At 43.7% G+C, this 11,033-nt stretch overlaps 2 protein-coding genes across 2 annotated transcripts; one reads left to right on the forward strand and one right to left on the reverse strand.

Annotated features, from left to right (window-relative positions):
- Positions 1–5,229: 5,229 nt before the first annotated feature.
- On the reverse strand, positions 5,230–6,275 carry F5Y00DRAFT_261048 (uncharacterized protein; the record flags this gene model as incomplete). The annotated part of the gene is made up of 2 exons (XM_048011130.1): positions 5,230–5,823; positions 5,985–6,275. The coding sequence occupies 2 exons, from the start codon at positions 6,273–6,275 to the stop codon at positions 5,230–5,232; spliced, it is 885 nt and encodes a 294-aa protein (XP_047865869.1).
- Positions 6,276–9,123: 2,848 nt separating this feature from the next.
- F5Y00DRAFT_46586 (PQ loop repeat-domain-containing protein) lies at positions 9,124–10,652 on the forward strand. The gene is made up of 2 exons (XM_048013698.1): positions 9,124–9,357; positions 9,417–10,652. Exons 1-2 carry the CDS (start codon positions 9,210–9,212, stop codon positions 10,100–10,102), a joined length of 834 nt encoding a protein of 277 aa, XP_047865870.1. The 5' UTR covers positions 9,124–9,209; the 3' UTR covers positions 10,103–10,652.
- Positions 10,653–11,033: the final 381 nt, after the last annotated feature.

The following is an 11,033-nucleotide window of genomic DNA, read 5'->3' on the forward strand; positions in this document are numbered from 1 at the left end:
CTTCCAACTTCGGCCTTCCGGTAACGACAATACACGCCACCTTAGTCTCTTAATTACGATGCCTCAAACTATTTAACTACCTACTTATCAAGCAAATATGAATATTTTATCAAAATACGGTTGGTTTGGTAACCCTTATTTACTAGTCCCTATTGGCACTACGGGCTTGCGTCGAGTGTAAAGGGCTCCCGATTTGACATCAAATACCCCTCTTCTCCCCTATTTCCTACTGACCAGATTATAGCCGGTCCCGCTCTTTGGTAAGAGCGCGACAAGCGCCTATAATACCTCACGATAATAATCTTTACGTCTTATTCGCTGGCTGCGAATCTGCAGCATGATATGGCGTGCAGCAACAGCCTCCCGATCTGTGGCTGTTATCGGAAGGAATTACGTATAAGCGAGGATATCTTATTTGATATCCGATCCCCTTATTCCGTACTTCGGAACTGCTTCTACGGACCCGTTAGGGCTGAAGTTTAATGGGTACTAGCAGAAAAGTATCAACCTTTCCTCGGGAAGATCCGCCAGATAGTGGAGACATCCGCTAATCTACCCCAGACCCGATCCCCTGGGCTTTCAACTGACAGCGCACGGACCAATTAACTACGGTACTTAATACATACGTCCAGATACAAAGCTTGTAAGCTGCACTCTGTCTTCCTAGGTAATCCTAAAAGAACTTAATGAAAAGAAGTTTCAACTAACAAAAATAAAAAGGTCTATAATATACAAAGCTGCATGCATTTCAAGTCGATGTTAAAGCTCATCTTGTTAGCTTTGAGAGACATGATGGAATCTCAAAATAAGACAATTTGACCAAGCTTAAGCACGCTCGGTCGAATTGGAATAAAGTATTCCTGAGGAAGTTCAATGTAAAGAAATAAATGACCGTTACAATATGGACTTCAGTCGATGTTTGTTATGGGCCCAAATCTGATTCAGAATGTTAAGAAGTTTAATCATGGAAGCTAGGAATCGGGACGGGTTGCTACAGATAGTAGCGACGATTGGGGCCCTTATCTACCTGGCTTTCAGCTACTCTTTGGCCCAACGCTACGCCTAGAGGGACCTCTATGAATGTCAATCTTCGTCCATTATTTACCAGGGTATCGGCAAGGAGATAAATTAATACTACGTCTCTTCAATTCGACGTGGGAATGGTATGGTCCATTAATAGGAAGAGACGGAAAAGATGGGAGAAATCCAACTTTGGGCCAGGGTTATCAGGGCAACCTAACGCTGGCGTCGAGAGTACCAGCCGCCCGGGATTTCGGTATTAGGAGTCGATTTGTTCAATGTAAAAACGTGGTTGCCCATGTCCCGCGTACAACCTTTTAAAAAGTACCTATACATTTGGCGATTCATCGGAACCCATATTCTTTAGGGCCAGGTACTTAATGGGATGCGGCACATGGGACGCGGCACTAGAAACGACGGAATTCCTGGTAGCGATTGGCTTTAGAGTACTCTGAGTGCGTTATTGGTCAACACGTCGACATACTACCCAAGTGGAAATCCACTAAGCTCACAGTTACCTACGATCACCTTTGCTGCATTCCATTCCATTGCGTTGTACTCTGTACTCCGCATCCATCGCAGTGAGGGCCATCATCCTTATCATTAAATTAATTTTTCAGTGTATAGACGACTGGTAATTTCCCACGGTATACATCGTTAGCCTAGTCCACCATCATGCTGGGAAAACTTTTTCTTTGGACGACGGGCTACTTGCGTCTATCGCGCGACGGTGCTTCCCGGGTACCCATGCTCGAATCTGTCAAGGACGCGTGCGGATGCCCCAATCGATAAATAAACAGGAATACACGGCCACTATTTATTTCGTGATGTCCTCCCGATTATCACGATCCTAGACCTAAATCCCCAGAATCCTATCACTACCTAGAGCCGAGCACTTGCTATCGACTATTTTCCAATAATCCTCACTTATATCAGTCTTAAAAGGTAAGAACTCTATTTTTTCTATATAACGTCATGCTATAATATAGTCTAAGTAATATATTAACTTCGGTTTGTTTCAAAGACGCGGGGATTCGTCCAAATAGTATCGGATTATCCATCCCCGACACTCTCGACATCTTCGGTCGACACACCAACTCCTAAACAGATATACACAATTTGAGCTCCCCTTACTATCTAAACTCACAATGACTTCGACCGGAGCGGGCAAAAAGTCTACAAGGAGTGGGCGACAGATCTTGACATCGCCCCAGCAAGCACGCAAACCGGATCCGGCACCACAACCCGCAGTTACTCGTAACATCTGGAAGTACGTATGGGATAAGCTGATGGGACTGGCGAGAAGTGTGTAGGGGGTGAACATGATTCGGATTCAAAACACAAGGGCAAGGACTAGATGAAGGAACACTGTTTGACTTCTCCCAAAGTACATAACTTGAAGGCATTGTCATACTCAAAGAGATGCTAGACAATAGCTGTAATCTCACACAACTCACATTTCGCATTTCAAATAGAATATTGACTCCGGCTATATAAATTCATGTCATGTGGGTAGTTTTCAAGATGCCTCGATGCCCTCGTAACGCAAGCGTGCTTTGATCAAAAGGTTCGGTATTTCTCCAGGTCAAGTATTTGAGTTCTCTTAGATACAGCCCTCCCAACGATTAATTGGCGTCAACTCCTAAAATCTAAGCTCTACTATCATCCTTATGACAGGTACTTAGAAATAGGCTTTGGGTATTACTGGAAACAAGAGAAATTAGGCCCTACTAGCCACCGGCTGCAAGCAGCCACAATATCTTGTAGAACCACGCGAGGCACTGGAAAGAAGGCCCCAAAGCCCCAAACTTCAACCTCTAGAAAGATTACATTCTTTTATGTTCTTATTTTTCTTGTGTCAGGCGGTACCCTAGCTCTGTTCCCCTTTGGGGAGTACTCTAGACGTCTAAAGCGCCAAAGTTGCGCCGCTGTATCTACGTATGTAGCATACAACAGACCAATAGACGTAAACTTTATCATCATCATCATCATCATCATCGTTATCATGACAGGTACGGTAATTTCATATTATACATAAGTGATTTGCGACCGCTATATAATATCTAACCTTCGAAAGGCTAAAGAAATTATGACAAGCTGAAGCATTGCTCTGCATTAGCAACGTAAGAGGTATGTTCAAGTATCCGAAACGACGTCCACGGTCGGCATAGGTTGGATTAGACATATACGGTAACATTGATATACTCTAGCATATCTAAAAGATTATTTCTCGTGCGTTGGGGTTTTAAAAATCGACATGCTATTATTACTGGGTGTTTAGGAGGAACCTAAGTATTGTTACGCCCCCTTTTTTCTACAGCATCTACAGACACCATCTATACGCTACCTAATGCAACCGCCGATGGCTCGCCCACCCTAATTTTACGCACACGTCGGCTTTGGTGGATCTAGAGAGATAATTATAGGTAATAGACATATATTAATAAATCATTTATGCATAGCTGCTCGTGCTACGTAATCTATAGGTAGTCGTTAGGACCAGGGAGATTAGGATAATTTCGTCTAGGTCTTTCTACATTAGTATGCCTCGCGTCCGTCAGAAGACGTATCTGGAAAATGCACGATTTTCCCGCCATCTTCTTTTACTCGTTATGGTGAATACGTGATACCCACATCAGACGCGCGATTTGTATGAGCATAAAGTCCCAGCTGCAGGTACCGCCACGTTATGGTCATTTTATGATGCACGAGGAACCAAAAACGCATCTAATTGTGGCCAAGCAAAACACCCATGCATGAATTTTGATTTTCAAGCATGCCAGGCCGATAGTTATCCTATCATCTTTTAGACCCCAAGAGTTCGGTTCATGGTATGCATGCAGGCCTAATGCGACGGTTCAGACACGAGGCATGGGATCAAAGCAGGTAAGAATTAATATGCAAACGACGCAATAGTGCCTCCCAGAATTGACGCCTTGCTCCTGTACCTATGATCTGCGCTGACAGCTGGTCACTGATTAGCAAAAGGGGCGGTGTGATTCGGTTGGGATGATAATATATAGGTACCTATGCAGTGTGAGTGCGTAATAATCGGCATATGTTGGGTTCTAGAACCCGTGTGACGCTAAGTCAGTAGAACCTAGTTTCATTAAATTTGGTTATCGTAACCATGCGGAAAAGGTGGGAGAAAAGGTGGAAGAAAAGCTGAGAAAAAGTGTAACCCAAAAAAGGGTAAAAGAATACTGGTTGGTATGTACCTCACAGTGTTGAGATAGATACTACATGGATATTGTAACTACATACACTTGAATCATCCTCGCACCTATACGTATAGAGACTGGAAGCCACGTTGTTCGTAAAAGTTGATAAGGCTCCTTTGAAAATCTCAGTTACCTAAGCCTTACCAACTGCTTGTTGTATGACGTGACGCGACAATACTCTCGGCACGAAGTAAACAAAAGAGATACATCAAAAAAATATATTCTACACATACTCCGCTCGGGCTCCTTGCGATAGCGGTAAATAATTCGAGATCTACCGGTGAGCCTAGATAGTTTCCCTTGCTAGAAGTATACGGACATGGAATACTACGGGCTGAGAAACTTCTTCGAAGCCAAGTTCTATTTACTAGCACTGTTCATTAAGTCAAACGCCCTTTAGGGTCTACCCGAAGCGGCCCTAAAGAAGGTAAGGTGACTGAAATATAATGTACCCCAGCTTGTAACGTACATACAGGGGGCTATCAAGTATGAAGTACTTCTCACACAAGTCGCCTTGGATGCAGAGTACGGCTTAGGCTATCCAATCATGTTTATGTATTTCCATTAAAGGGGTTCTCCATGCGAATAATAAGTTAGATACATATTTGCGAGGCAACTTGACCACTCATAGCGAGGCTGTCGGCTCCGTTACTGACCTCATCTGGCCCCCTCTTGGAAGTATTATCCATTATTTAAAACAAGCCTCTTTTCGGGAATGACCAAGCCTACCTTCTATGCCGTGGAACATGATAATTGAAAGAAACTGTGGCTTAAAATTATTCAAACATGTTCCTTTTTCATTAGGTAGCTACCTGAGAAAGCCAACAGCAATACACCTACTACCAAACAACCGACACAGCTTGCATTCAACACATGGTCCGCCGTCCCCCATCAAATAAACCCTAACATTGGCAAGGGTTCTTGTCTTGTATGTTCGATTGAAATCTATAAATAGAAAGCATCAGCGAAATTAGGAACGGGGCTGCTATCAGCTATCGTAGGAACTGTACGTGACTAAAACGGCCGAGTAGGCTGAGAAGCCGATAAGCATTTTGTCAAGCTTCTTGTCTAGGAGAACCATGACGAAGATAAATGCCGCGCCGAAGCAGACTACTACTGCTAGACATTTCCATTTATCCGTCGGCCGACGGAGCAAGATCCCGACAGGTATCATTAAGATAAAACCGCTCGTCATAGCGAGAAGGCCTTTCTCGAATGATACCATCCTTCCCGTGTGCAAGAAGGCGACCTTCTTGCTCTTGGCACTGGTTTCTGAGCCCCTATACTCCGTGGCCTTGAAAATCCATCTAAATACCCAGTCTCTAGATAAAGTTAGAACATTTCTCCAGGTTTTGGGTATCATGTCTTTCCATGTAGCACTTAGGGGTGTGTAGAACATACGGCAAGGGGAGAGCTGCCGTATACATACGAGAGCGGCAAAGGTTTGGTCAGCTCGTTCAGTCCTCATGCTCAAAAAGTCGTTCTGAAACGTTATGAACTTCCAATTCTTGGCCTGTAGCAAGTTTTCAGCCTTTAGTGTGTGGAATAAGCTCGACCATTCCCAACGACTTGTTCGCGGCAGCTTTTGGAGTTGGTGTATCAGTAGAATGGATTCAGCTAGGCTACATAGTTAACATAAGCTACTCTGTCGCACAATATATAAGGCGTAATTGCTTGTTAGCGATTACGGCGTCGTTTTTTTTAGCTTCGACATACTCTCAATCGAAAGAATCAATCACTTACAGTAGCGCTCAAGTCTCCTGAATAGTGCCTCCACGGCTTTCTCCTTGAGCTCTTCTTTTTGACCTTGTACTGGTACACTTGTTCTACAGGCGTATCGGATGTAATATCAGCAACCGACTCCTTATCATTGCAAAATTCACCGGGATTAGGTTTGTTGAGCTGGGAAGTATGCTTGTAGTGTAAGTGGCAAATTGGCGAGGGCTGGATATAGCTTTTATCGAATTCTCGACCTTCCACCTGGGAACTGAGTTCTTCGTTCATTTCGTCTAAGTGCCTCAATGATTCCTCCATATTGGTAATATCGCTCTGTTCATTCAGTAGGAGTCGATGTCAGCCTTATTGGGGTAGTATCCGCATTTCCGAAAGACTGGGTAAATATAGGGGCATTGCCCCTTTCAGCTTGCGAGGACCTGTCCATAATATGAAGTCGGTATGATGACAACGCATGATCCGCCAGAAATGGAGACTCTCAGTCAGTTAGTTGAGTTTTCAAATACCTATATATTGATAAAATTCGAGGTCTTCTGGGTAGGCTAGAAATCTCCGATTATGCTTACGAGCCCTTGCGTATACTCATTACTTGGTGCACCCATAAAGCGTTGCGGCTAATTTGAAGCTTAACTAGACGCTATGTCTCAGGGGAATGTGTAAGGACAGCGCCTATCATCCGCAATGCCGCCTCCGCGTATTGATAGCTGATTAGTTACTGGAATGTAGATAGGGGTGGTCCATTGGAATACGCGCGACTTCGTTTTTAAAATCTGGGGTACTACACTACAAGACTGGACTAATGAAGTGGTGCTTGCGACAATCAACGTAGGAGGGTGTGGCCACTCGGTTCGGTATTATACGGTCACTTTCTCGACAGTTCCTTGGACTGAGGTCTTGGGTTATTGAGTTACCTAGGACCTAGGTAGGCATCGTGGCGTTCATCTTTCTGTAACCAAATTTAAGAATGATTTCAATTTTATAGGTACTGGCCCAATATCCAATGAATAGCAAATAACGCGGGATAAGAGATGTCCCCTCGCGAATTTTGGATTGGGATGATATTTAAGGGGATATTGAATTAAAAGGCGGAGAGCTTACTAGGTAAACCCTTTTAGCAGAGCGACTTGACTCGTGCGCGGTCATGCGTGAGGTTGCATTGTGGCAAGGCATACCTCTTTGAGGCATATTGCCTGGCGTCTATGTATAGTCCCGCGGCTACTAAGCATCTATGCGGGCACGCAGGTACACCACTAGTATAGTGATAATCCTCTGTTTAATTTATTTAACCGCCATGTAGCACCGCTTTCAGCCGCATCGCTGCATTTTATATGGTCTTCCAACTTCACTTCAACCTAGCCGCGCGATTGAATAGCCGACGGCCATTAATTCGATGAGAGAAGACATAAGACTATGGCCATGAAAAAAACACATGTTCGGCTTGAAAAAATCAGGACAGTGTTTCAATAAGTTGACAGTTGCGGCAAATCATGCGATCTCAGCATCAGAGCATGTAATGTTGCTTGGTTGGACTATGATGTCTCAAGTCTAAGACTCGTTAGCTTATCCTCCGATCTATCCTATAGGCTTGTTCGTAGGCCGAATTATAAACGGAATAAGCATACACGTACCACCACAGTATAACACTACCCCTATTCAACTGATTCCCGATTGCGGCCCGCTGGATTTATCGATCGAGTTGTGTAAGAGATAGTAACTATTTAACCCGTTGATAATCCAGATAACCAATGTGTAAATTCTTTGGCTTCTCATCGGGTTGTCTTACCTCAGGTCTCTGCCCATACCCCAAGCTTGACGGTAATGAGTGTTTAGACATGGTAACAGTGCATATCCAACCACATATCGGAATACGTTTTAAATCCGAGAGTCGCAGGTTTCTAGGCCGCACATCGAGACATGTTCTCTTGCTAGGCAGATTACCTAGTCCAAAAGTTTCAATATGAAAGACAGATGGATGAGCACTATGTACAACGTTCACTGCATAGAAGGCAGCGTCCCTTCGAGATATGTTTATAGTCGGTGTTCGATCTACGTACTTAAGGGAATCGATAACGTAAAGCTGATTCGCCTATCTTTTAATTAACGCCAACCTATAAAGCGACCACCTGCATCTTTCAGGGGTCCGACTTATCTTACAGATGCATATTTCAAGAAAATTAATATAAGCTATCAGTTTAATCAATTTGCTACCGACTAGTCAAGAAAGATTCTATAGCATAGTCGAACAAAATGCTTCCTTTTAAAACGAGAGCTCACTCTCGTTATCGGTGGGTATGGCTACAATAATCACCAACAGCTGTGACTAACACGTCAATACAGTGACTTTGTACCTCCAACTATAGTGACACTTCCGGACGGGAAGCCATCAGCTAGGGTCAAGGAAAGAAACATGCCAGCACTGCGAAACACGAGTTCAAACAACAGAACGAGATTACCGACGGAAGCAACCGTCCCTCACTAGAAAATAATACCGGGGACCTATCTGCCTTAGTTAACGGGAGTTCTATGATAGGTATCCCTTACTTCTCTAATGGAAGATAAAAGAAAACACGGAAAACAAGATGCACGAATTTAAAATAAGGATTAAATGAACAAGGGTGTGGGTGTTTATACCTAGGTAGCTAGGGTTTCTTGAACATTTTACTCTGATTGTAATGCTAGATTGTCCCCAACCGAGAGATACGTTATGAATTCTGCTTTGGTTAAGGGACTTGGATAGGGGCGCGAGGGGCTCGTTAATGACTTCGCAGAGTCACGTGTCGTTCTTATGGAGGTAGATAAGGATTTATCGCGTCACACCATTAAATGAATATTTATATAATCAGAACTCTGGTACGAAGTACATGAAATGGCGCAATTCTGCTTATGGATTTCGATAACTTGGTGTCTCTAATCTCGACTCATGTCATTTTACCTCACAAGACATTCACTTGTAGAAACTTGGGACGTAGGTATTATAGCACCGCCTTGGAAATTTAACACGCTACGAATTAATTAACACCGTCGGTAGGTACCTATATATGGTCTTTTACGTACAAAGTTAAGAGATACCTATCTTGGATGGTCCCAATCACTACGTCATCGTCCCAAATGGTTTATTCCGAATGGTAAGCCAACATTCAGAAATATTACCCAGCAACATCTATCTACCTGCCTAGGTACCTCGTTATAGGGCATATCTCTCCGCGCCAAGCACATTTTAACCGGTAAAGCATCATGGGCTTCCTCGAATTTATATCCGCTTTGTTCGGATGGATATATACGCTGTCGTGGTCGTTATCGTTCTACTCGCAACCACTACTAAATATTCGGAGGAAATCAACCTCCGGAACCACCGTAGATTTCCCTTTTATCAACACCCTTGGTAAGTTTATCGCGTTTTGTCTAATTTATTACTGTCTGCCATGTCCTAACACTTCATAGGCTTTCTTGCATATCTCATCTATAATACTGTATTCTACTCGTCGCCAGTTATTCGACATCAGTATGCTTTACGAAATAATGGTCACACGCCAACCGTCGCAGTTAACGATATTGTCTTTGCTGCTCATGCCTTTGTTGTCTGTGCTATCTTAACTACTCAGTATTTCTTACCTGCTATCTGGGGGTTCGATCGTGCCCCTGGCGCCCGCCCATCTCGGCTCATATTGGGCGTTGCGAGCGGGTCGTTTGTCGCCGTTGCCGTCATCATCCTCGTGGTGCTATCCACGCCTTCAGATGCAGACCCTAGGACTTCGTGGGCATGGCTAGACGTTATCTATACCATCTCGTACGTCAAGCTGCTCATCACTCTTGTTAAATACGCACCGCAGCTGGTGTACAACTTCAAGAATCACAGCACAAAAGGGTGGAGCATCTGGCAGATACTGCTAGATTTCCTGGGTGGCATGTTGAGTATCGCACAGTTGGTGATAGATTCTTGGCTACAGGGCGACTGGTCTGGGGTCACGGGCAACCCAGTCAAATTTGCACTGGGAAATGTCAGTATGCTCTATGATCTCGTGTTCATGACCCAGCACTACATACTCTACCGTGACGATGGTTCGGCAAAGAATAGTGAGGAAGATTCGCTTCTTGAGAGAGGCGATGGTCGTCGAAGATTAGACTAAGCCTATGTTGGGCGAACAATATCAAACCCCATCCGGTATAGCCGAATTGCTATTCGAAGTCTTCAAACTTGAGCGTATTCTATGGCGGGTATTCGAAGCTTGTCGAGCCTCCTTAAAGAAAATATTAATGAATTCGTTTAAGTAGAGGATGGGGGATCTACACCTTTAATGCACGTTGATTCTGGATTGGAAATTGCAAAGGCGAGGTAGAGTATGGCAAGCGGAAGGTTATGTTTAGATTTTTCAACATAAGAAACTCCTTGAAGCTCGAAGGCCATGCATGATGTACGCTCCTGGAAATTAATAAAACCCTGACTGGCGTAAAGATTCCAAAACTACTATTAAAGCCAGTCGCTGAAGCATTGATTACTGGTCTTGATATCCATGTTCAACAAGAATTAGTTGAGCTATATATACCGGAAGAGCCCCAGGGATGTTTTCATTGCTAGTTTCACTTTGCTAAGCCGCTGGATCAACCTGGTATGAAAAAAAGGTAGCTGACAGGACTGGCGGGAAAATTAGTATAAAGATATGACTACAAGTGTATTGTAAATTATCTTATTAGGTGGTCTAACAGAAATATGATAGTCTTTGACTTAACTAGGTACCTAAGACATTGCCTTTGCTATTTTCCTCTGCCTCGTTTTCTAGGACAATCCTGATTCCTCGCAGACTTGGTGACTTTTATTCTTTCTCCCCTGAAATATAGCAATGACTTTCCTGCAATAACCCGTCATGAGGTAAGTGAAAGGCGGCGGCTGAAAAATGGGTACAACCCGGATACTCGTGCTAGGCTAAGAGGTAAGCAAACATATATAGCATATGATACGGATCAACCGTTAGGTAGGATACCTCATTCGCGTGGGGATACTCCTTAAAACTATGATCTAGGATACGTAAATGCTGTTAAATAGGTGTTGTCCCACATCGG

Source organism: Daldinia vernicosa (assembly GCF_022497035.1).
Source record: "Daldinia vernicosa strain CBS 139.73 unplaced genomic scaffold F5Y00scaffold_17, whole genome shotgun sequence".
NCBI lineage: Eukaryota > Fungi > Ascomycota > Sordariomycetes > Xylariales > Hypoxylaceae > Daldinia > Daldinia vernicosa.

Bases quoted from the DNA above. Each gene is read 5' to 3' on its own strand.
- F5Y00DRAFT_46586 (XM_048013698.1), top strand. From the start codon at position 9,210: ATGGGCTTCCTCGAATTTATATCCGCTTTGTTCGGATGGATATATACG. The intron at 9,358-9,416 runs GTAAGTTTATCG...AACACTTCATAG, and splicing joins CCCTTTTATCAACACCCTTG to GCTTTCTTGCATATCTCATC.